General features: G+C 42.5%; 1 protein-coding gene across 1 annotated transcript in view; it reads left to right on the forward strand.

The window, feature by feature from the left end:
- gfra4a (GDNF family receptor alpha 4a) overlaps positions 1 to 23111 on the forward strand; it is a 62362-nt gene that overhangs the window by 28867 nt on the left and 10384 nt on the right. The window contains exons 2-3 of the mRNA XM_027013093.2: positions 20028 to 20306; positions 20542 to 20622. Coding sequence (XP_026868894.2) covers positions 20028 to 20306; positions 20542 to 20622 — 360 coding nt within the window. The remainder of the gene's footprint in view (positions 1 to 20027; positions 20307 to 20541; positions 20623 to 23111) is intronic.

Below are 23111 nucleotides of genomic sequence, written 5' to 3' on the forward strand. Positions count from 1 at the left end.
TAGATCAGTTATTTCTTTTTCCTAATTTCCTACTCTTTTCCAATGTACATCTTTGCGTACTCATATCTTATATATTCTTTTTTCCCCAGAACACTTCCATACTCTTTTATCCTTCTGTGTCCTTCTCACTCAATTACTGTTCTGACTAACTTAAATCTAATATTAGTCTTGTTAAGTCTGAAGTTTTTTGAGCTGTTTAAGTGTCAGCTCTTGTAAGAGCTACATCCTAAACATTGTGGTCAGTTCAGAGCATCAAATCCCTGTCAGTTAGCAGCTGCTATAAAATCTGTGTGGTCAGTTCAGAGCATCAAATCCCTGTCAATTAGCAGCTTCTATAAAATCTGTGTCAATGATGTCTGGGCAAATGTCTGGCAAGACAAGACCTCGTGTCCTTCATATACACTGAGTAAACGTGCTTCCGTATATTGTGTGCGCTGCATGGCATGCTGGGCGTGTGCCAGGAATGAAGACATGAGGGAGGAGGAAGGATGTTACAAACTACAGTCTCGTGTCATTTTTTTACACACCTGTAAAGTTGCTGTTTTTACTGTTTTTGAGATACAAGATTTTGGTTCAAAAGTAACTATTGTGTATGTGTGTGTGTGTGTGTGTGTGTGTGTGTGTGTGTGTGTGTGTGTGTGTGTATTGCCATCCTCCTTCCTTCTGGCAGGAGACCTAATGCTAATTGATATGTAAGGGAAGTATTGATTTGCCTGCTGGAGATATAAGCTTTCAAGAGACCTAAATCATTAATGTTTAAATGGAAATCCATTCACAACACAATCATTCAGCACCATGTCTAAACACACACATTCACACACAAACCCACACATATACAACGCTAATTAGTTTGTCACAATTGATCGTTTTAGTGTTTAACTATTCTCCTCATGAATAATATAAAGGGGAAACACAAGCATTTAAAAATAACACTAATTAACAACTATTTGTCAAGCTCGTGTGGTCACATTTACCATGTTCTCACCATCTAATAATTTTAATGTCACATCTAGAAAAGGGAATGACCCCCCAGCAAGAGCTACCAATAAACCATAAAATGGAAGAATACCATGCTCTGATGCCCCTAAACCAACCATGTCACACACACACAAACACACACACACTCACACACACACACACACACACACACACACACAAAGTGCAAAATATAATAAAATACTTTTTCCAGGGTGTGTTTATAAAAGGTCATGTCTATTGGTCCCACTGAAATAAATTTAAAATAAATTAGAACTCATGGGTAGCAGTGACATGAATATATGTGTGTGTGTGTGGTTGTGTGTGTGGCTGTTTCTGATGTGGCTTCTGTGTGTGTGTGTGTGTGTGTGTGTGTGTGTGTGTGTGTGTGTGTGTACAGGGATGGGTCAAATCCAGGCCTTCTGAAAGTATGTGTGCATGTGTGCACATTTTGATTCAGAGCAGTCCTTTTGGTTTTGGTGAGATGTGAGCTTGGTGAAACAAAATTATCCAAATCCCACATCCAAAGCACCATACACTGTAAAACACATCACAAACCGCATTTGTGTGTCTGCCTAGATGTGTTATTCATGCAAGCTTTCCCTTCTGACTTGTGCAAGTCCTTAAACCATTACAGTTCTGAAGTTCTAAATCCCAGTGGGTCCAGGAAATGCAGTCATTTTTCATCTGTCTCCAACAGGAAGTCAGTCGATAAATGTGTGTGTCTGCTCTATAGTCCCCAGGGAAGGCCATGCATAAAGTTTAGTTCCACTAAAGGAAAGATATGCTCCAGACCTCACAGAATGTAAAACATCAAACACACACATATAATAACACAGGAAATGGAATACTGCAAATTACAACACACCAAAGCATATGTGTTGTGTGTGTGGGTATATGTGTGCGTGTGTTATAGAAATGAAAAGAGTAGTTGTACAATGGTATATGTGTGCTTTCATACATGCTTATTTCTAACTCCCTTGAGATGAAATACAGTTCAGTGTTCCCTCACTCACTTGCACTCTGTCTCTCCTGTAGACAGTAACCGATGCGGTCAGTGTGCTAGGAGAGCAGATGAAGAGATCAGAATGTGCAGTATGTTCACTTATACACTTCTCCTACCTCTTCACCAAGGCCATGTCTGCCTCTCCCCAGCTCTCTCTCATCCAGCTGCATGTCTTTCTCATCCACCTGCATGTCTTTCTCATCCAGCTGCATGTCTTTCTCATCCAGCTGCCAAAGAGCAGGTTGTTGAATTGGCCTCTTGACCTGACCAATATGCTTGGTGCTATATGGATCACTGGATACGCTGTACAGGAAACATAACTTCCTGACCCCATTCTATACCCCACGCTTGGTTTCACCAGTGATCTATAATGAAGTTCTTTATTAGAGATAAGTAGGTTTTACTGTGGCTGGCCTGCTGAAAAATGTAATTACTAAAGAAGAAGAAGAAGAAGAAGAAGAAGAAGAAGAAGAAGAAGAAGCAGAAGCTTGTAAGAGATATTAGCTCTGGGAAGCTCAGGTAGAAACCCAGGAGCTTTAAGAAACAGCATTAAGAGAAAGAGCTGTCACATGTTTTCAAACTGGCTTTCTCTCACACCACTGATGATACATGATGCAGTCAGGAGCAGGCTGTTCGTTATGGCCTTTCAGACAGAGTTCCCTCTCTCTTTCTCCCTCTCTCTCTCTGTCTCTCTCTCTCTCTCTCACACACACACACACACACACACACACACACACACACAGCTACAAACACAGACATGATGCAGTTACAGTACTCTCTCGTATCTACTGAGACCTGAGACACATTACCACATAAACATTACATTTTATCCAAGACTGACCACAAAAGATAGAACATAACCATACAGTGAAGCTGAAGAGGAGGTGTGCTCTGTTCCTCTGTTCCTGCATAACAAGGCACATCTGAAGTTCTTCAGGAACATGCCAGAGAGACAGCATACATGTATTTTTTCATTCCAATTTGAGACAAAACAAATTATGTGGCATAAACCTATGCACAGATGAAATACACATTTTGCAGAATTAAATTAAGACTTCAAAGCTTGAGAAAAATCTGAGGTGAGGAAGGTTCCTGAATGGGGACTGGGGGGAATGGGGTGCATTTTTACAGAATTACATGATTAAGCTGTAATTCCAGCTCTGCTGGTTATTTAATTGAAAAGCGTTCCTGAATCCTCAGAGAAAATATGAGAGAAAGATATAAAGAGAGAGAGAGAGAGAGAAAAGAGAAAGAAAGAGAGATTAATACAACATAAAATCCATGTTACATTGTGTACAAGCAGAGAGACAAAGAAGCCATGGTATGACAATAGCACAGTGGTGTCTATGAGGAGGAGGAGGAACTGTGAGACAATCCTCCTTAAGAAAACCCACACTGAAATCGTAATAATGCTTTTGGATTCAATCTCGCCGCTCATCAAGCTATATATGAACAGGACAGCAAGGAACGAAGCAAAGAGAGACAAATGTCTAGCTATCTTAATATAGGACAGTTCACAGGCCTGTCCTATTCTCCCCAAAATAACACTGAGTCTTCTCCTCTTGAATGCACTGGATACTGCCCCACTGGTGTTAAAATAGTCCACATACAGCGCTATTTCCACACATACTCTAGTTCACTGCATTATCTCCACAATGTGGGCATCTCTTGTAGTTTATTGCATTATGTCTGCATTGCAGGCAGCTACTGTAGTTCACTGTTCAATGTTCACAGAGTGGGCAGCTACTGTAGTTCACTGTTTTATGTCTGCTAGGTAGGCATCTACTGTAGTTCACTGTTCAATGTTCACAGAGTGGGCAGCTACTGTAGTTCACTGTTCAATGTTCACAGAGTGGGCAGCTACTGTAGTTCACTGTTCAATGTTCACAGAGTGGACAGCTACTGTAGTTCACTGTTCAATGTTCACAGAGTGGGCAGCTACTGTAGTTCACTGTTCAATGTTCACAGAGTGGGCAGCTACTGTAGTTCACTGTTCAATGTTCACAGAGTGGGCAGCTACTGTAGTTCACTGTTCAATGTTCACAGAGTGGGCAGCTACTGTAGTTCACTGTTCAATGTTCACAGAGTGGGCAGCTACTGTAGTTCACTGTTCAATGTTCACAGAGTGGGCAGCTACTGTAGTTCACTGTTTTATGTCCGCTAGGTGGGCAGCTACTGTAGTTCACTGTCCAAAAAAACAAAACAAAACAAAAGGCATATTTCGAATGTGTCATTGGTGAAGAATGTGGTAAAAAGAAGGAAGCAAGCATGACTCTGAAGGGTTTCATGAAAATGAAGAATGCTAACTGAACAGGCTAATAAAGAGGCAACATAACAGAATATAACACAGGTGGCACAGCAAATGAGACTCAACACGTACCAAAAACACATGGCCCAAAACCAAATCATACAGCATGTGCAACAGAAACAGCAGAGAAGCACAATATAAACAGACGGCCATGTGGACTGCCGGTAGACAGAGGCTGCTAGTGCAAGGCACCATCACAGAAAGTTTCTTTCTGCCATATGTAAAAAGTATATTCCTGCAGGAGCCTTAATTTTACTCTCACTTTTGTTTTAGTCTAGCTCTTCCATGTGTGTTTTAACAGATATCTAGCAGTCAGAAAATGTTATTTATAAGCTGACACACATTCAGCATGAGTTGAAATGTGGTAATCAACATTTATGATTTCCCAGAGGATAGCATATGTTCGTGCTTTTCCTGATTCAATGCTAATTTGAGCTCAAACTGAATAATTCAGAATAATGTGAAATACAGTTTTAATAGTTGGAGGGCAAAAAGCCATTTCTGGGTTGTAGGAAGGATAGGGCTGCTAACGCAAAAGACTTGTCTAGCTGAGATAAAATCACAATTAAAAGTAATCATCTAAGTTCTTTTTTATCATTACTGGACCATATTTTAATGCAATTATCAAAGGTAGGGAAGATGAGTAAATGGTTGTAATTATTAAACCTTTTTCTTTCAGAACTTGAATTGTTGTTGCTGGAGAGGAATCTTGGTTGTTTGGTTCAGTTGTTAGAGCGTTGACCCATGCTTTGTTATTTTTCCAATAATGAAAGATCTTGTATAAATGAGGGGTAAGTATGTGTGTGTTGGTTGAATTAAATTATGTTAGAAACAACTCAGGATGTAGCCTATGGGAAACACATGCTGTGTCACACAGAGTGAAATCGTCTAACAATCTTTGATTGATGAATATTCTAATATTCCTCTTTGAAGATAAGCACAAGATCTCTTCAAGCCCTGCATGTCTGTGGGAGAATATGGAATTATGGCATAATCACTAGAGGCATGGGCTGTAAAATTCTATGGTGTGTTTTGCTATGGAAATTCAGTAGAAGCACAACCAGTAGTAACAGGTGGCCAGCAATGAAGCACACATGGAAGATGGTAGGAGAATTCTGTCTAATGTAAGTGATAGAATATTATGATATAATCAGCAGTTTCTGCATTAGGTCATAAACCTTTGAGAAGAAAGAAAACTGCCTTCTTTTGAATGTAGCAAGATCACTTGTATGAAAATATATTTCTGAAATTGATGAAAGGTAATATTTACTACATATAAGAAGAGTGTTGAACAAAATATCTCCCTATGTCGGCAAAGTACAGTATATACAGAGACAACTGGATCTGGAATAATGAGACTGCCAGATAACCAAGAAGTGAGAGCTCACGCAGCTGCAGAGAACACAGCTGATTGCATAAAAACAGATGGGGGCATAAATGTATCACCTGTAATGTCTTTACATCAAAATATCCCACAAAAGTGACTGCCTGAAACCACAAACAAAAATGGACCCTACTAGACCCCACAGCATACACACAGCACTCATATGCTTGAGCAACCACCATCACCACTGCTTCTTGGTTTCATTAGGTAAATGATGCGAGCCCACATTGGCCTGGACGGCCTGAATAAAGAAACACCAAGACACTAAAATAGTAAAACAAGGTTAAAGCGTTATGCATTAGTCATTTTAATCAACACAAAGCACCAAGGCTGGTGTGCAAGACCAAATAAATAAACACGAGTTCGAGATGCGTCAGAGGACTTTTCACTGACGTGTTCGTTCATTTCAAAGACCTTTTTTGTCAAGTTAGACCTTGGATGTATAGCATATTGCATGTCTATGATCCATAAAATGCTGCTCAGGACTGAGAACAAAATCTCCCCCATGGCCCTGAATGTTATAGAATCAGGACAGCTTAAGGCCACTGCTGTGTAGATTTGCACACAACTGACATGTTGTATTATTCAACTCTGCCATCTTAGATGTAAATGGGATGCAAATTAGCTAACTACATTTTTGAACAAAGCAGAAAAGGGCACTTCTAAATTTACACTGATGAATGTAAATGAGTTAATTTGTTAATTTTTGATATACTGTGAAATGAAAAAAAAAATTACGACTCAAAGAGTCACAAATTTCGAACACAAAGAACTGAGGACTGTTGAGATAATGAAGTACATCCTGTTTGGATGGTTGGTCTTACCACTTATAGTGAATTAGGCATAAAGTGCAGTTGCATGGTCTGGAAGTCATTTAAACTAGTTATGGGAACTAAGACTTACAGTACTCTTTTATTTTGAATGAAGTACACCTGTGTGTGTGTGTGTGTGTGTGTGTGTGTGTGTGTGTGTGTGTGTGTGTGTGTGCGTGCGTGTAGGTGTGTGTGTGTGTGTGTATGTGTGCGTGTGAGTGTGTGTGCGTGCGCGCGCGTGTGCGTGCGCGCGCGTGTGTGCGTGTGCGTGTGAGCGTGTGTGTGTGTGTGGATGCTGTAAGATTTTCGACAGTCACTTTGTTGTGTTGCCAGCTGGAGGAAAATGATCTCCTGTAGTTTGAAATTCACTCTGGCTGCCTCTCCTCCTCCCTTCCATCGCTCACTCCACATCTCCATCGTGCATCAGATCTGGAGTCTGGCAGCAGTATCCTGATTGCACCACAAACATCCTCAAATACTGTTAATTACAAATGTGAGCTTATTAGAGCTTATTCTCAGCCAAGCATGCAAGAGTAAACCACAACCAGCCGTCGAATGCATTTTCACTGCCAAACGTTTTTCCTACCTTTCACAAGAAAAACAGCAGTAGGTTACTCTGTCTCAGTCTGGTGTGTGTGTGTGTGTGTGTGTGTGTGTGTGTGCATATTTGAGAAGGTAAAATTTATCATCCCACAGGGCCCAGGTCCAGCCACGAGTCTCAGGGAGAGCCCCATCTTCCTCATTACAGCCCATCTCATCCACGGTGGCGCAGTGGGGTGACAGTGGCATAGCGTGAGTCGCCCGGGCGACGCTCACAGCCCCGCGGCTCGTGCCGGGACAGAGCGGTATGGTCGGAGTAGCAGAGCAGGAGTCCCATGCCGTCCAGCTCACAGCGCTGTCAGGGCCACTACAGAGCCGAGCGCTGCTGCTGCAAGCCAGCCCGCTGTTGGCTAATGAGCACGGATGGCTAGAGATGCTCGGAGAATGGACGGCAGCCTTTTGCCGTGCCCTCCATGGCTTCTGGGCTGAGCATGGCCAAATTAAACGTTAGGCTTTTACAGGAGCACAATGCAGCTGAGAATCATAAAGTTAACTTTTTGTCTCGGATTTCCATGTTGGACTATCACGTGTCAGCTGTGTTGTTTATAGTCTCACTTAGCCTTTTCTGACTTTTGAATAGCAGAGAGAGAGAGAGTGGGGCCAATGGAAATTTCAACAGATGCATGAAAATGTATGTGAATCAAAAATATTCATCTCATAGGGCCCAAAACTTTCATAGCCTCAAGCCACAAAATCCTTTACCCTGGAACATGACTGGGGAGCTAAATGATAATGTTAAAAAAAAACTTCTTTGAAGTGCACAAACACACATCCCATGAATCCATTATGTTCTGACATGTGTGTCCTAATGTGATTACAGCAGAATGGTATAGCCACTACAGCAGTGCTGTGGCTAGCTCTCTAGAGCAGCTGAGCCATACACAGAGGCTGGTATGTGGTGCAGATATAAAGAAGCCCGGTGACTGACCTTATCCTTCCACTGCTAACAAACACTTCTGTGGTCTAGGAGCTGGGATCACAGCTGAGGCTGACTGATCTTATCAAACATGTGTAAAACATCCTGAAGGTCAAAACCTTTACACATTTTTCTTAGTTTTGATGAATGTTTGGGCTTATGTGCTGGTTCTTAGGTGCTCATTACCACACTGTTCTGTGCCTCTCCAGACTCTTAGGTGCCTGCTGTAAGTTGACCTATGGTAAAGGGAGATCCTAGATCCTAGTAAAAATACCCCTAAGGCTGACTGAAATCTCCCTGGCAGAAAGCTCCCTGTACTAAAAGGCAGCCATAGCAGTAGTGCTGACGATAGGAGGTGTTTTAAAAATAGGATAAACACCAGCCTTTCTGAGCATGTGCACCTGAGCATCAGACCACAGTGTACAGTGTACAGTATTTTCTCTTTCCTTGTCAATTTACCCTCAAGTGCTCATCATCATAGCTATTTTAAGCACCAACAAATTATTTTAATAGCTCATGGGAATTTTATTAGCTGACCTTATGAAGGTCTTCAGTTGGCAGTATATAAATAGTGAAAAAATGATTGACAAAGCTGATTATAAGTAGCGTAACAAAATTCTTGATGGCCACCTACCTATCTACAGCTTAATTACTTTGTGAGCTAGTTAGTAAGTCTCTTTGTCTGTCAAATGTTTCTAACCAACGTTAGATTGATGTTTACATTTGATGTATGGTCATTGTGACTGTACATAATTTGAGGGGAGAAACTTCTTCTACTGTATAGGAATCTAGATCCTAGCACATGATTACTTAATTGTGGGAGATGACAGGGAAGAACACTATATTAGTAGGCAGCCTTAACTTAGATGAGCAAAGGTCAACTGTCTAGGTCAAGCCCTCCCCTAGTACGTGTATATGCCGTGCATGTGCTGCATGTGCATTTTAGCTATGGTGCATATGCAAAGTGACATCTGTTGATGTGTCAGGGCAGTGTCACTAGCAGGGCGTCAGGAAGTAGCCTGCTGTCTCCCACCCACCCCCGGTGCAGAAAAAGTGGTGGAGCATCCCTCCACTCTGCCATAACTTCTACCCTCATGACCTTTAAAAACATCAGAGTGACTTCCTACCAAAATCACTGACCACAGCCATCCCCACCACAGGGCCTGGCTGGTAATATGTGATGGATAATATTGGGATCACCCGTGTATGTGTGCGTGTTTGTGTGTGTTCGCGTGTGCGTGTGTATGCGTGCGTGTGTGTGCATGTGTACATGTGTAGGGTGTGTGTATATTGGGGTATTTTTTGCATATCACATTAGGGGTGACAATTCAACAAGCATTTTATATTAATTGCTAGGAAAGAGGAGCACAAAAAAATACTTTAGTGCTGTAACAGCCACATCTAAAAGTTTGGGGGGGTTTTTTGCTTTCAGAAAAAATACATTTTTTCTATCTTCCAAGCACACCATGGTTTGCATTACTAAAGAGAGAGAAAGAGGACTGTATGGATGGTGTGAACAGGTCTCTCATGTAGGTAAATTAGCTGTTATATCCTGCATCTCATCTAATAGAATTAACAGAGCCTCCCTTGTTCTCTCGGACGTTTTGCTGCTGATTATCTCTAAGTGCTTCACAGACAGACCATGCAAGGCTCCTGCCACACAATTCGGAATGATTCAAACTTCACTGTGCACGTCAGAACTCTAAGTCATGTCTTTATTGGTGAGGTGTTAATGAAACACTCCTTTAAAAAATAGGTGTGTTTCTCCCAACACACATAAACACACTCACACAGACACACACACACTCCTAAAAACCTTAAGCTGTGAAGGTGCTGTCCAAACAGCTACCTTCAAACACAGTGAGTGGTCAGAGAAAGCCTAGCTAATGACCATGCTGTTGGTTTTGCTGGTTCTTGGCTATTGGCCTGGTAGTCAGTAGTGAGAGGACTAGTGGTGTCTGTGTCTCTGTGTGTCATGCACATCTGTGTGAGCCCATACCGGCAATGACACACACACTTACTCTTTTTGATATTTCTTGGTAATGTTGTCTCATTTTCTTGTGGACTGGCATATAAAACCTCTCTGCTGTGTTTTGTAGTTATCATGAAGCTTTCTCATATAGTCACAGGAAAATATTAATGCAACATTGAAAAAAATCTGGGACCTTCTGACCAAACCCAGATATGCAACTATTTTGCACTAAGCAAGGGACAGCTTTCAGATAAGAGAAAGGCTAAGCATGTGAAGTTTGTTTTCGCTCCCCATCTCATTCTATCACACACATGCACACCCCACCAGACTCTGGCAATCCTTTTACTCTACTGCACATTTTCTATTGCCAAAGACCTGCCTCTGCCAAACATACAGAGAATCAGTTTCTGTCTCTGTGCTGCATTTACTGACTACATGAAAGGATGCAACCATGTGCGGTGTGCCCGTGTGTGTGTGCCCGTGTGTGTGTGTGTGTCAGTGAGTGTGTATCTGTGTGAAAAAGGGATAGTTGTTGTTTGCTTTTAATATTTCAATGTGTCAATGTATATTTACATACAAAAAAATGACCCCTAAATCTGAAACCTGGAGGGTCAGGAAACGGTGCAGGTTGGAGAAGGTGGAAACATCCCAGCAGTTAAGAGTGTGGAAGACGCCATGCCTTGTTTGCAGGGCGGCACATCTGATGAAACACACATGCAACCGGCCAGCATGAGTGGCCACCCGACAGCTGGAGGCACAAGAGGCCAGCCGTGAGGGGCCTGCGAGCAGAGAGAGACATGGAGAGACCAGCTCCTGCTGGAGAGATTAGCAGGGTAATGTGATGCAGCACAACCTCACAGTGCTCAAATTAATTTTAATCTGTTTCATCCCGAAGCCCCTTGTCTTCTTTCCTCCAGCTTCAGACAGCTGTGAGGAACTCCATATTAGTCTCTCTCTGTTTGTGTGTGTGTGTATATGTGTGTGTGCATGTGAGTGTATACTTCAGCCACATACAGTACATACTGACACTTGCAAACACAAACACACATGTATGCACATTATGCGTACACCACACAAAGTATTTCTGCCAGACTAGATAACACTTTAAATGTGCCTGATGATCAGGTATTAATGTAAATCAGATAACAGGAATACATGCACTGCACAGATGATTACACATATGCTTTGGTCAACTTGCTGGTGGGCAGCTATTCATGATTTTTATCATTAAACTGTTATCAGATTTTCTCCGCACTACATGATTGTGTGTGAGTATGTGTGTGTGTGTGTGTGTGTGTGTGTTTGTGTGCATCATGAAATGTGTGGTAAGATGTATTGCACTTATTTTCTTTTTATCTTTTTTAATCAAAAATAGGCTGCACATGCGGTTATCAAAATCCTTAATCAAATATATACATTAAAACGCTAAAAAGTGTGTATGTGTTTTTGTGTGTGTGTGTGTGTGTGTGTGTGTGTGTGTGTATGGGGGCTAATATAGCACATTAGAACTTTATGTGACACCAATGTTAGAGCTGACATGTCTGGGGTGCCTTATTCACAGTGTGAAAGTCTTGAACTCAGCCTCAAGGGTAAACCTCTTCACATATAAACCTCACAGACACACACAGCTTGTACACCTTGTACTTCTTAAAGTATGTTTATTTTTCCAGAGTAGATAAAAGCGGGCGGCTTCCAAGCTTAATCCAGCTCCTCTGCTTCTCTCTGACCCAGTTCAATGAAGGCTTTATTTCCTGTGCTCATTCTGTCCAACAATATTTCTCCTATTCCCTCACAGGCTGTGGCCTGTAGCACGGCCACTCAGATTTTACACACAATGAACTCTCTCCCCGCTTTCTGAGAACACTTATCAGAGATTTTAACCAATAAATTCACCTCATCATGAAGAACATTTTCTTCTCTAATTGCATAAATTAATGAGCTATATGTCTTACTGATATCTCTGCCATTAACATGGTATCATGCAGGATTATAAAAGTGGTTTTCCTAACTGGCTCAATGAAGCACCAGTTTCACAGCCTAGCAGCTCAGGAATTTGCATGAGGGGTGTGTGGTGAGAGAAATGCAGTGCTGAAGCCTCTCTTCAGTTTGGGTGGGAGGAAGTGCTCAGTGCTGAAGCCTCTCTTCAGTTTGGGTGGGAGGAAGTGCTCAGTTCTGAAGCCTCTCTCAGTTTGGGTGGGAGGAAGCGCTCAGTGCTGAAGCCTCTCTCAGTTTGGGTGGGAGGAAGAGCTCAGTGCTGAAGCCTCTCCTCAGTTTGGGTGGGAGGAAGAGCTCAGTGCTGAAGCCTCTCCTCAGTTTGGGTGGGAGGAAGAGCTCAGTGCTGAAGCCTCTCCTCAGTTTGGGTGGCAGTAAGTAGAGCAGTCAGTGCTGAAGCCTCTCCTCAGTTTGGGTGGGAGGAAGAGCTCAGTGCTGAAGCCTCTCCTCAGTTTGGGTGGGAGGAAGAGCTCAGTGCTGAAGCCTCTCCTCAGTTTGGGTGGCAGTAAGTGGAGCAGTCAGTGCTGAAGCCTCTCCTCAGTTTGGGTGGGAGGAAGAGCTCAGTGCTGAAGCCTCTCCTCAGTTTGGGTGGCAGTAAGTAGAGCAGTCAGTGCTGAAGCCTCTCTCAGTTTGGGTGGGAGGAAGTGGGCAGTGAGGAAGTCTGCTGTGGCCTGTGGCTGGTGCTCTGCTCGGGAAAGTCTCTGTGGAGGCTTGAGCTCATCCCACCCTTGGACTGCGGCTGTGTGCCACTGTCTCGTTCCGCTCGTCTGCTGCAGCTGCTGTGTCTTATCTGATGTTTCGCACATGCAGCAGGTGGCTGGGGGTGCAGGAGGCTTTGGCAACATGCAATGAACTCAAAGATGTTCTGCCTGTTTGATTTCAAATGGTTGAATCCAGATGAGGCACTTTTAGGGAATTGGATTTTTTAAAAATATTTTTTATGTGTGTCCATACATCAAAGATCACATCGTGGGTCTTCCTTGCCAGAAACATTTTTACAATGGGTTGTTGTTTGCTAAAAGACGGAAGGGTTCAGCATACTCAATCACAATTTAAGCCCTATGAAGAATAATCTGTCAGGGCTGTTTGGAGCCTGCCTCCAAATCCCCTCAGCAGCCCTCAGAAAGAACTAATTCCTGTTTTCATTGTCTCATATCAGTTCTTGAGCAAAATCACAAGTCAAAACAGTTCTGAATGCAGCTCCGCCTTGGTGCCAGAATGAATGTTATTGGCTAACAGCCAAAACCGCGGAGATTAACATGATCGGTTAGCAAGTACTGGGCAGAGATTTTCACCACACGTCATTTATTTTAAGAGTATGCAAGTACGCAAGGCAGCGGTCAGCGGAACCGAAGTAGTCACGCTGGTATAAATGTACCGTTCATGTACAACAAAACCAAACTTTTACAAAGTTATTAGGACACACTGTTAGAAATATTAGTATCTGTTCAAAGCACCTTTTAGGATAAAATGGTAGCGAACATCACTGGTATTTCTGCATCAGAGGCAGAAGAGCATTTCGCTATATGTCATTCTGCAGCTCCTCAGAGGGAACCTTATCACCATGACAGCGTTTATATGCATCCATGCGCCGGCTGCAGTTCCGCTATAAGACACAAAACGACGGGTTTGGTTTTTTTGCCTCAATGACTAACTCAGTGACAGGCTATTAAATTGCTATCGTTTTGCTAGAATTCTTAGCAAACGCTAGCAAAATAGCTAGCGTTATTTTCCCTCTAAAACGCCTTGCTTGCTAGCTAAGCTAACAAGCTAAGAACAAACGAGAATAAACAAATGAACCAGCTTTAGAGGCCATTAGCTTGGTAGGTATATCAAAAAAGGATTAAAAACGTGGACTAAAACAAAAGACTAAACAATTAAAATAGCCCAAGTTTCCTGTAGTGCACATAAAACTTACTAAGGACGTCTGCCTACTGGTTATTTTGAATGGCACTGGTTAATCTGAACCAAGTTCATTCTGCCCCCAGGAGCAGAGCTGCCTTCAGAAAAGTTTGAGTTGTGATTTTGCACATGAACCACATATCATGCAGCTCCTCTTGAAATAGAGAAGAATGATGAGTAGCTAAGCAGTTCTGGGACAACTGTAAGCAGGAAGGGGGGCTGTGGGTGTGAGGGTGTGGGTGGTAGGTGTGGGTGTGAGGGTGTGCATATGCATGTGTGCTGTTACATAAGCAAACTTGTCATAGTTATATGACAGGTACTGTTTCTGCTCATAAAGACAACATCATCACCAGGAATAGAGGTACAGCATGCCCTCTCAGCTCACACACAAATACAAATGCAAAACAGAGAGGTGACAGAAAGCCAGCAGTAATGAGACAGAACACCATGTTCTGCTTGTACAAAGAAATGTTCAGAATGCCAGACTTGGTGTCCAAATATCATGGAAACACACACACACACAAATACACACACAGTTACGCTTCTACAGGGGGGATACTTGACCCACATAGTTGACCCATTTTACCGCTCACTCTCTGGGTGACCATAAAACATGAGAGTCCAACCTTAATGAGGATCTACCCAGAAGCAGCATAGGCCCTCAATTAAGATGTGTGCACTCAGAGACCAAACCTACTTAACTAAGGTTCTGTCATCTCCTCATTAGTAAACACATCCCTGACTCATTACCCACAGTACTGTCAATACTTTCAATAGTGATCAAGAGGAAGCAAGACTCATTTCCTAAATGCATCTTAATGTCACAGTGTCCTTAGCTGTGGATGTATGCATTTGTTCTACAAGGGTAAGATGATCCTCTGGACAGAGCAGAGATTAATCAGAGCAATCATAACAGAGGAAATATCCTGAAAGTGAAGAAAATCTTTTTTTAAAAAATCAACAAAACTTACATGTTGTCATGCCATCACAGGCATGCACTCACTGCCAATATGAAGAGCCAGTGAGTCCCTGTGATGGCATGACAGCATGCATGTTTTGTTGATTGTTTTGGTATTTTCTCCATTGAACCTGACCTTTGGTTCATATATAGTAACCAACTCAACACTCAACAATACGGGCAATCTGGATCCCAGTAGACACATTTAATGTGTTCACAAGTCCCTACAGTAATGGGAATAATGAACATAGCCATCCACCTCGATGGATCTTAACACAATCAGGCAATTACAAGCGGAATGCTATCCAATAATAAGTGAAGCATTGCTCTTCAAAGATGTAAAATGGAGGCATTGAGGCATATAAATTTGGCCACGCATTTATACCCTATAAAACTGTGGAGTGTTCATTTTCGCCTGTGCGCACAAGCTGAATGCAGGTCTGAATGCTGAAGGTTTTGATGCGGCTCTAGCTGTGAGCCTCTGAATACTGAATGAGATATGACAGGTGTTTGGGCTTCAGGTGAAATAAGCATTCTCTAAGAACACAAAGATGACAGTAATGTGCTCTTCCATGGTTCTCCTCCTCATCAGTTGCACACATGCTTGCACACACAAGGGTTTGTGTGTGTGTGTGTGTGTGTGTGTGTGTGTGTGTGTGTGTGTGTGTGTGTGTGTGTGTGTGTGTGTGTGTGTGTGTGTGTGCATGCATAACAGGGCAGAGTCAGGAGACCAATCACAATAGGGCACTCAGATAACATTTTTACCACTGCAGGGGGGGCAGCAGAGCACACAGGCATTTGCCCATTTATACACTCACACACAGACACTCATCATTAGCACTCTCCAGAGTTGCCTGGGGTTGTATTCAGGTCTAATTGAGGGTAAAGGCTCAAGTGCTGTAAGATATCTGTGCCCTGAGGGCTGGAGAATGATCTAAGTGTTCATCATCATCAACCTAAAGCCACAGGCAGTCAAACAGAAATCTCCACTGTCAGAAAAGTGATCAGCTTCATTTCAGAATAGGCAAGAGCATCTCTGTGCATGTGTGTATCTCTGCATGTGTATATCTCTGTGTGCATGTGTGCATCTCTGTGCATGTGTGTATCTTTGTGCATGTGTGTATCTCTGTGCATGCAATTGCATTTATTTTTAGTAGAAGGTATTAGAACAAATTAGGGTGACAAACCAAATGATTTGCCATAATTGCTTTTAGCAGCTGCACTTTGAAGTGGCATTAGTGTCGCGGCGTTAGTTTAGCGAAATTAGTTTAGTGGCATTAGTGCTGCAGCATTACTGCAGCGGTGTTGGTGTAGTGGTATTGTGGCTTTTATTTTGCGGAGTTACTGTAAGCGGTGTCAGAGTTGTGGTATTGATTTAGCGGAATTAATGTCGTGGCGCTAGAGTTGTAGCCTCAGTGCAGAACCTTTCGTGTTGCGGCCCTATTAGTGTCACGGCATTAATGTCACGCCGTTGGTGTGTACTGAAGTATTAATGTTGTGCCGTTAGTGCAGTGGTGTTGTTGTCGAGTCGTTAGTGTCATGGCGTTAATGTAGCGGTGTTAGTTTTGTGGCATTTGTGTTGCGGTGCACCATTAGTATAACAACATTATTGTTGTGGCATGAAAGTCTCGCCATTAGTGTAGCGGTGTTAATGTCGTAGTGACGTCAACGCTGCGTTACTAACACTGCTAACGCAACACTAACGGCTCTAAACTAACACCGATACTGTAGTAACGCGGCGTTTCGTCGTTAGCGCAGCGCTCTTAGTGTACCAGCGTTAGCGTCATGGTGTTAGTGTTTCAACGCCAATTATCAGATGGAATAATCTGTCAGTCCGGGTGATCTGTGCCACTGGAATCGTTTGTCACTAGAGTGCTGCAAAGGTAGCACACTGCTTTGGTTTATGTGTATGTTTTAGCTGAGGTGTGTGGTCCCTACAGAGCTGTTAACTCTCCTTCTCTGCTCTGCCATGATTCTGTTGAATCCTCCTTACTTATTTACTTGCGCTTCTAAATACTCTTCCTGGTTGCTCATCACTGTGACTCACTCATAGTCTATCTGGTGTATGTGAGAGAGAGAGAGAGAGAGAGAGAGAGAGGAAAAAAAAAGGAAGAAGGAGCGAGGGTGATAAAACTGTCAAAACAGCAATTGCTTATATGTAACAAAAGTACTTGTGCGGTATTCAGCATCACCCAGCCCACTCCTCACATTTAGCCAAGCTTAAATTTGGAGTCAATATAGTGAGCCAGCCTGAGAAGTCCATTAGGCCAAGATCTCTGTGACCAGCAGCACACGCTGAAAACTACAAACCAAACAATTCCCCAGCAGTTCTATTAAATCATTGCATAAAGGCTTAACTGAACATTTGGCAACAAACAAAAGGCAAGTGGCCATTGACCAGTCTTCTCTTAGCAGCTCCACATCCACAGATGGTTTTGCTTGCTGTCTCTGGGCAAACCACAACTGTCTGCAGCAATACATGCCAAAAATGACATTACAAGAAGCACAATTATCTGCTAATGGCTTTTCCTCCTAAATAAAAGATCCTATACATACTTCTCCAGGTATTCCTCCTTTAGATATTTCTCTTACAGACTGCAGATTGCTGGTGGTTTGTTGAGATGATGTATCTTCCTTAATAACAACTTGAAATTATACTGTATAAATTATCTGCCGATGATTTGGTGATCTCATTAACAATAGAACAAATTCTAGTTACTATGTGAGCCCAGGACACGAGTATATACGGACATTAGTAGGCCTGCGTTAGTCTTTAAACCATTCAAAATGTTTTGCTTCCTACTTGTCCTGGTAGCCGGGACAGGCGCAGTGGTGCACATCTGTTCCTGCAAAGTCACGATGGTTGGTGTGGAAGGTCAGAGCTCTGGGAAGCATAATGAAAAGAGCAGCAGGATGCAGTAAAGGGGGGGGGCACGCGACTGATGCCTGCCCCATGACCGTCGAGAATGAGTCACTGTTCTTCAATTCCTTCTTCCCCTGAAAGTGATGTGTAGATGACAGCGTTTCTGTTACTTGAGTTCACCCCAAAGGTCAGTGGCTGGATTTGGGCTCACAGGCGTGACACCTAAATGTTATACTCAAAATTTTACAACTAGCAAATTCTACGTTGTGCCTGAAGCAGGGTACTACATCTTCCCCATAGCAGGTGTCAGATGAGGGGAGCCAGGCTGCTGAGCAATGGACCGCACAGTGTAATTTATTATAGCTGTACACAGGTTTACACACACCAAAAGCCCATCATGCTTTTATTTTTCAATTTTATTTTTTTATTTTAAGGTTTAAGGCAAATGTTGAAGTCACCTCAATTCAGATCATCCTGATTTTCTCTGTGTGAATATGTGTGTGTGTGTGTGTGTGTGTGTGTGTGTGTGTGTGTGTGTGTGTGTGTGTGTGTGTTTTTTTGGGGGGGGGGGGGGGCTGTTTTCCTAAAATTTGGGCACAGATTGAATCTGGAAACCTGAGTTTTGGTTTATGTTTGGATGGCAGAAGCATTCCAGGTTCCAATCTCGTGCCAGCATATCACTGTTACAAATTTAAAGCATTTTAAAATATATTTTTGGTAATTATAAGCTATAGTTCAAATATATGCTACAAGATGTACATTTTTTACTGTGAAATAACACTTTAGTTCCTTTATGTGAATGGAATTTGAATGTAATATTTAATTGGTCTTCAAGTTCTGTCCAGTGGCATATGCATATGCCATCTCTGCACTATTCAGACTGTGTACAGTGAGTACAAATCTGTCAATAATTAATGAGATTTCTTTTTCTGAAAGAGACATAGCGAGAGAGGGAGAGCGAGAGAGTCTGTGATAGAAATCAACCTTTTATCATTTTATTTGAGAGGCTTCAAAAAACAGTAACCTACTTTCACTTAAATAGGTTCCCTTTGGAGTACAATGTACTGTGTACATTAATCGTGTCCAATCAGTTGTTCAGCTGCTTGGTATAGGCTGCTAATCAGGGCCAACCAACATTTCAAGAAGCAAACCTTTTCAGCTTCATCTAAAAAGCATTTAGTATGAGCATTACTCTATTTTTTAAAAGTTTATGTATTTATTTAGTTTTATGTATTTATTTAGTTCAGACAACATCATATTAGATGCATTGGATATGCATGTATTTCCCCTCAGTCTGAAATATGTCTAATATGAAACTTGCTGTTGCACATTTAGTGGCAAAATGTCAGAACAGATGAAGCAACATAAGTAATGTGTGATCTCTAAATACATGTTGTTAAAACCCTTGTTTCTTACTACTAACCCTGCCCAGTTCTTTCCTGAATGTACCAATGTATCATTTATTGGAACGGTTTCATAGGTCAACCTCTAATAAAATATTACCTGGATTTAGGGGCTTTTATATTGAAAATATATGTATATTAGACTATCAGGGAATGCACTAGGTCATCTATGGAATTGACCTGACTGGTAATATAGATATGCATCTGCTTGTGAACAGACACATGAAAAAGGAGAAGCGAGGAACGCCAACATCAGAAACCATGTCATGACTGCCATTGATCTCATAGCGAGCGCATTCATGTTGTATAGACTTGATGAGATTGTTTATTTTGATCTGTCCCACTCCTCTTCAGCGGCTTGGCGTTCGTGGAAGCTGGCTAGGAGAGGAAACTGCAGCACTCCAAAGCACATTCTGATGCTAAAATGCTCAGTGGGAGGTGTGCCTGGTGATTATGCAGGACGTGGAAGAACTGGGACGTTTTCAAGCTCGCAGGAATTACAGATATTTGCAGCGCGCGGCATAAATTATCATGCTAAACCATTTGTTGGTGGCAGTGGGTGAATGGCACAACAAAGGACTTCAGAATGTCTGTGGCATTTTGCTGTGCGACAGAGCTGCGCATTTTAGGGGAGCCTTATATTACCCCAGCACCAGTCATGCCTGGGTAGCCTAATGATCATGAGGCATAATCAGAATGCTGATGTGTCACCCCTGACAAGTGGGTGGACTGGCAAAGCACCAACACTCACTAAAAGAGATATAAACAAATGTGTGCGGGCTGAATCAGGGATGATAAACAGTGGGAGAAACGCTAAAGCATGGAGTGCAATATATCACTCCAAGGTTTGATGTGAACACCTTGGCTTTAAGCCGTAGTGAGCGTGCCATGCCAGTGTGTCTCAGGCTAACGCCACGGGCCGTCTCCCCTGTGCAGGGGCACCGCGGCTGGGGCTGGCGGCTCGGTGGGACTGCCTGACAGCGGGTGACTCGTGCTCAGGCGACGAGACGTGCAGCCCACGGCTGCGCACGCTGCGCCAATGTGTGGCAGGCGGTGGCAGCGTCAAACTGGGACCCGGCGCGCGCAACCACTGCGAGAACGCCGTTGCCGCCCTGCTGGCCAGCCCTCTTCACCACTGCCAGTGCAAACGGGGCATGAAGAAGGAGAAGAACTGCCTGAGCATCTACTGGAGCCTCAAGCAGTCTGTACTACATGGTAAACACACACACACACACACACACACACATGCACACTCAAGAACAAGCATTGACAAAATCATGCAATTATGAACAGACCCGCATACGCCAAAGCACATTGTCCCCAGAGGCACTTCACTGAATAATTCAATTCAAGAACGTGTGGATGTGTGCGTGCGTACGGGCATGTGTATTTGTATGTGTGTACCTGGTTGTGCGTTTTTGTGTGCCTGTGTCTGTGCATGTGTTTGCAGGATTGAGCCTTGTGGAGAGTTATCCATATGAGCCTGTGGAGCGAGGGTTTGATTATGTTCGTCTGGCTTCTATTGCTGCAGGTATGTAATTTACTCTGCATTCAGATGCAGACGTATGCATGTATACACACACACACACCAGCACCAGTTAATCACTGTGAACTTCTCTAACAGCGGATGTGTTTTGATGCGCTCTGTTATGAAGATGAAAGGCCACTGTTGATATCAGCCTGCAATCAAACGTGCATGTTCTTTGGGTCACAGGTTAATTGTGTTGTGATAATATTCATGTACCACTAATTGGTTCTGATACATGGCATGTTTCCATATGCTGTTGAACAACAGATCTCATTAAGATGTTTATTTTAAAATCAAACCAAGTTATTTGCAATAATTTGTAATGAGAAAATAACAAAATGTGAAATATGCCAAATGAAACAAATGCTCAGAAGTAATAGACTTCAACCTCAGTGCTGAAGCAGACATGGTAAGTTTCACATTTGGTTCTAGAACCTCTCCTTTCATTTGCCAGTGGGGTGCTTGAGGCATGAGCAGAATTATATGGACCCAGAGGGCAGAACATAATGAGATATTTACTCATTTACACACACACACACACACACACACACACACACACACACACACACACACACACACACACACACACACACACACACACACACACACACATATTTTCGAGCTCAGGCAAAGAAACATGTAAAACACACAAACTGGGAGTGGGAGTGACTCAGCAAAGAAAATGGATAGGGCTGAGGGACAGAGTCATTTTCTCACAGTAATGGTAGTGATTTAACGGAGCCCCTTAGACATGAGTTTTAATGGTGGCCATTTTCAAACTCTGCAAGCTTTTAACGAGTCTTAATTTGACTGAAATATACAAAATACAACAAAATACTCCCCATCTCTCTCTATTTCTCACAAACACACATGCTAACACACAAATACTGTCCACACACTGATATACACACACTGATATATGTACACACAGTATTCCATGAGTTGAATGTATGAAATGGATCGAAAACTTAGTTTGGTCTCAACCTACTTAGAAAAAAGTGTAAATTTTTTTCTGAGAAATTCAGTTTTAGCCTATATATCAGTATCAGGATTGTGGAGACTAGACTGTAACGCACCTTTAGCAAAAAGCTAATTCACTGTGATTTTTCAAAGTAAATTAAATACAAAAAGCCCCATATTTTCTCACAAACATGTCACAGTTCTTGAAGTCTTGCATTTAGTAGTTTGTGCACATGCTCTTTTTCCAATACATCATTGTCTCCTCTTATAATGAGATGGGAGAGCACATCTACAGCAGTCTTGAGATCATTCCTCCATACACCCCCTCTTTAGATGCTTCAGACTCTTCTCCTTGGCCCTTACCTGTACCCTGCAGCTCACCCCACAGGCCTCCAGTGGGGGTTTGGTTATGGGCCTGGAGTGTCTGAACCGTGTCATATATGGCCAGAAATGGCATGGTTATTGTTCTTCAGCAAAACAAAGCTCCACATTCTTTATATCCCTCATAGATTTGTTCCCCGATAAATTGTATTAAAAGCATCTTTTAAACTAATCTTTAATCAGTCCTAAAATACATTTGTCTGCTTAGAATGGCAACATGTATATGTGTGTATGTGTGTGTGTGTGATCAGCTTCAGTTGTAACAGTGGGGACTTTTGGTTAGTTATATGTGCCGTTATATCTCGCAGCTTGTCTGCTCCGCAGACAGAATGCCTGCCTTTAGCAGAGTAATGAGTGCCGGTGTCTGGAAGATCAGCAGTATATTGACTGGTGGCCGATGCAGGAAAAACTGCAGTTATGATGGATGACAAGGAAGCCATGCCAAACCGCCCTCTGATTACAGTCCACTCTGCACACAAGCCCCAACCAGAAGGCTTCCACTGACGACTGAGGCACAGGGAACGACAGAAGGAAAGAAGAATCGCAAAGAAAAAGAACAAGGAGAGGAGGAAGAGGCGGTTCAGGAGTGACTGAAGAAGTTAAAACTAGAACATAAAGGAATGAGGGGGAGAGAGAGAGAGAAAGAGAGAGAGAGAGAGTGATAAGCAGAGCTCAGTAGCACTGTAATGCTGGCAGGCTGTCTCAGTGGTCCACATTAGTCTGTTATGAAAAATGAAACAGCAGCAGCACTCTCAGCTGGGACGCTCGCCGTGATACAGAGACCACGTTCATTCAACTTTTATTCGCACTCATGTTCTATTCATTAGCAGCACGCACAGACCATGGAGGACTCGCCTCCACTTACACTCACTTGCACTGGAGTGGAGCTCACTGGACACTTGTTTCTGTATGGCTATCTTATCGGTGCAGTTTATAAGTGTACTTTTACAGAATCTGGAAATTTTATATATATATATATATATATATATATATATATATATATATATATATATATATATATATATAGACTTGGCTCATTAACATACCAATAATAATAAATAAATGTTTATTTTTCATAGTACATGACCAAGAGGTACCAGTTTTGTTCATAGATCACACATCATTATTGCCAAATGGTTGTAATTATCTAC

This window comes from Electrophorus electricus, chromosome 11 (assembly GCF_013358815.1).
Source record: "Electrophorus electricus isolate fEleEle1 chromosome 11, fEleEle1.pri, whole genome shotgun sequence".
NCBI lineage: Eukaryota > Metazoa > Chordata > Actinopteri > Gymnotiformes > Gymnotidae > Electrophorus > Electrophorus electricus.